The 3,524-nt window shown below is 40.7% G+C and overlaps 1 protein-coding gene across 1 annotated transcript; it reads left to right on the top strand.

Annotated features, from left to right (window-relative positions):
• The first annotated feature begins 387 nt into the window (after positions 1-387).
• LOC105979927 (putative zinc finger protein 876) lies at positions 388-2,526 on the top strand. Its single transcript, XM_045291720.1, has 2 exons — positions 388-984; positions 2,086-2,526. The coding sequence occupies exons 1-2, from the start codon at positions 388-390 to the stop codon at positions 2,524-2,526; spliced, it is 1,038 nt and encodes a 345-aa protein (XP_045147655.1).
• Positions 2,527-3,524: the final 998 nt, after the last annotated feature.

Raw genomic sequence — 3,524 nt, 5'->3', positions numbered from 1 at the left:
GTCTGTGGTGAGTGTGGAAAAGCCTTTACCTGGTACAGTAACCTCACTCTTCATCATCGAACTCATACTGGACACAAACACTATGTATGCGATGAATGTGGAAAAGCCTTTATCAGGAATATCTGCCTCACTGCTCATAAGTAAACTCCTACTGGAGAGAAATCCCATCTATGTGATGAATGTGTTGAAGCCATTATCAGGAAGATGGAGCTCACCGTTCATCAGTGAACTCATACTGGAGAGACACCCCATTTATATGGTAAATGTGGAAAAGTCTTTACCTGGAAGAATGAGCACACTGTTCATCAGTGAATTCATACTGCAGAGAAACCGGATGTGTGCGGTGATTGTGGAAAAGGCTTTATGGGGTGTGAAAAATCCAGTAGTATGAAGTCACAATGCGTTCAGCATCAGGAATCTGACAAAATTGAGAAACCACACAGAGGTGATAAATGTGGGAAAACCTTCTTCAAAGAGTCTTTCTTCTGTGAGCGTCAGTTCATTCATATTCTAGATAAGACCTATGAATCCAGTCAGTGTGGGCAAGAATTCGACAAATTATTCACACTCACTGCACATTATCGAACAGCACATAAAGGACAAAAAACATATACATGCTTGGAATGTGGCAAAGGTTATCACAGTAAATCATATCTCAAGTGGCTTCAGAAAACTCATGTGGCAGGGACCTCCTGTGCATGCACTGAGTGTGCGCATGGTGTTAAAAGGAACATTGATCTCACTGCTCATCAGCAAACTCATAGTGGAGAGAAATTCTATGAATGTGGTCAATGTCACAAAGGTTTCATTCAGGTAACACATCTTAAACTCATCTATGAACTCCTACTGGAGAAACTCCTTATGTATGTAGTGAGTGTGGTTAAGCTTTCAGCCAGAAGTGATATCTTACAGCATATCATATATATCAAACAGGAAAGAAACCATATGTCTGTGGTGAATGTGGAAAAACCTTTACCTGGAAGAGTAAGCTCACTGATCAGAGAACTCATTCTGGAGAAAAACCTTGTGTGTGTGATGAATGTGTAAAAGCGTTTACCTGGAAGAATGATTTCACTGCTCATCAGCGAAATCATAATGGAGAGAAACCCTATATATGTGGTGAATATGGAAAGCCCTATATACTTTGTGAATGTGGAAGGGCAGAAGAAACTCAGTGTTCATCAGCAAACTCATACATGAGAGTAAACCTATGTATGCAGTGAGTGTGGTAAAGCCTTCATCTGGAAGAATGTTTTCACTGATCATCAGCGAACTCATACTGGAGAAACCCCTTATGTATGTACCGAGTGTGGTGTAGCTATCAGCTAGAAGTGATGCCTTACAACACATCAGGTATTTCACACATAGAAGAAACCCCATGTATGTGGTGACCTTGGAAAATCCTTTGGCTGAAAGAAGAACCACTCTTAATTAGCGAACTCATACTGGAGGAAACCTTATGTGTGTGATGAATGTGGGAAAGCCTTTATCAGGAAGATGGAACTCATTGCTCATCAGAGAACTCATACTGGAGAGAAACCCCATGTATGCCATGAATGTGGAAAAGCCTTTATCAGGAAGATGGGCTTCACTGCTCATAAGTGAACTCTTACAGGAGAGAAACTCCATTAATGTGATGAATGTGTGAAAGCCTTTATCAGTAAGACGGAACTCACTGTTCATCAGCGAACTCATACGAGAAAGAAACCTTATGTATATGATGAATATGGAAAAGCCCGTGCCTGGAAGAATGTTTTCACTATTCATCGGCGAACTCATACAAGGGGAAAACACTATGTATATGGTGAATGTGGAAAAACCTTTATCTGAAACAGTGTTTTCATTGCTTATCAATGAACTCCCACTGGAGAGAAACCCTGTGTATGTGGTGAATGTGGCAAAGGCTTCACTCATATAGCCCATATCAAAACTCATCTACGAACTCATACTGGAGAAACTCCTTATGTATGTGTTGAGTATGGTAAAGCTTTCAGCCAGAAGTGATGCCTTATAGAACATCAGATATTTCACACAGGAAAGAAACCCCATGTCTGTGTTGAATATTGAAAAACCTTTATCTGGAAGAACCACACTGATCATCAGCGAACTCACACTGGAGAAAAACCTTATAAATGCAATGAGTGTGGTAAAGTTTTCACCAAGAAACAATACCTTACAGCACACCAGACATTTCACACAGGAAAGAAAACCCATGTATGTGGCAAATGTGGAAAAGCCTTTGCCTGTAAAAGTAAGCTCACTGATCGTCAGCGAATCCATAATGGAGAGAAACCCTATGGATGTGGTGAATGCGGAAACATCTTTATCAGGAAGAGTAAGCTCACTGATAATCAGCGAACTCATAATGGAGAGAAACCCGATATATGTGGTGAATGTGGAAAAGCCTTTATCTGGAAGTGTAAGCGCACTGATCATCAGCAAACTCACACTAGAGAGAAGCCCTATGTATGTGGTGAATGTGAAAAAGCCTTTATCAGGAATATAGACCTTACGGTTCATCAGTGAACTCACACTGGAGAAAGCCCTAATGTATGCGATGAGTTTGGTAAAACTTTCACTCAGAAACAATACCTTACAGTATGCCAGCCATTTCACACAGGAAAGAAACCCCATGCATGTGGTGAATGTGGAATAGCCTTTACCTGGAAGACTAAGCTCTCTGATCATCAGTGAACTCATAATGGAGACAACGCCTATGTATGTCGTGAAAGTGGAAAAGCCTTTACCAGGAAGAATGGTTTCACTGTTCACCAGTGAATTCATACTGGAGAGAAACCATATATATGTGTTGAATATAGAAAAACCTGTATATGTGATAAATGCGGAAAGCAGAAGAAACTCACTGTTCATCAGCAAACTCACAATGGTGAGAAAACATATGTATGCGTTGAATGAGGAAACGCCTTTCTCAGGAAAAAGACCCTCACTGTCCATCAGCCAACTCACACTGGAGAGAAACCCTATGAATGTGATGATTGTGGAAAAGCCTTCGTCTGGAAGATTGTTTTCAGTGATCATCAGTGAACTCATACCGAAGAGAGAAACTTTATGTATGTGATGAGTGTGGAAAGCCTTCATCTGGAAGAGGAACCTCATTGTTTATCAGCGAATTCATACTGGAGAGAGAAACCCTGTGTATTTGATGAATGTGGAAAAGTCTTCGTCTGGAAGAGGAGCCTCACTGTTGATCAGTGTACTCATACAGCACAAAAACTTTATATGTGATGAGTGTGGTAAAGCTTTCAGCCAGAAACAATACCTTACAGCACATCAGGTATTTCACACAGAGAAGAAACCCCGTGTATGTGGTTACTTTGGAAAATCACTTGGCTGAAAGAAGAACCACTCTTAATCAGCGAACTCATACTGGAAAACCTTGTGTATGATGAATGTGGGAAAGCCTTTATCAGGAAGATGGAACTCATTGTTCATCAGCGAACTTATGCTGGAGAGAAACCCCATGCATGCGATGAATGTAGAAAAGCCTTTATCCAAAGGGTATT

Source organism: Echinops telfairi, unplaced genomic scaffold (assembly GCF_000313985.2).
Source record: "Echinops telfairi isolate 266 unplaced genomic scaffold, ASM31398v2 ScPeMD7_408;HRSCAF=789, whole genome shotgun sequence".
NCBI classification, from domain to species: Eukaryota; Metazoa; Chordata; class Mammalia; order Afrosoricida; family Tenrecidae; genus Echinops; species Echinops telfairi.
The sequence above is the reverse complement of the archived record's forward strand: the minus strand, read 5'-3'. Positions and strand labels throughout refer to the sequence as shown.

Coding starts and splice junctions, on each gene's coding strand:
- LOC105979927 (XM_045291720.1), top strand. CDS start 388: ATGAAGTCACAATGCGTTCAGCATCAGGAATCTGACAAAATTGAGAAA. Junction 985..2,085: donor AAAAACCTTTACCTGGAAGA/GTAAGCTCACTG, acceptor TTTATCTGGAAG/AACCACACTGATCATCAGCG.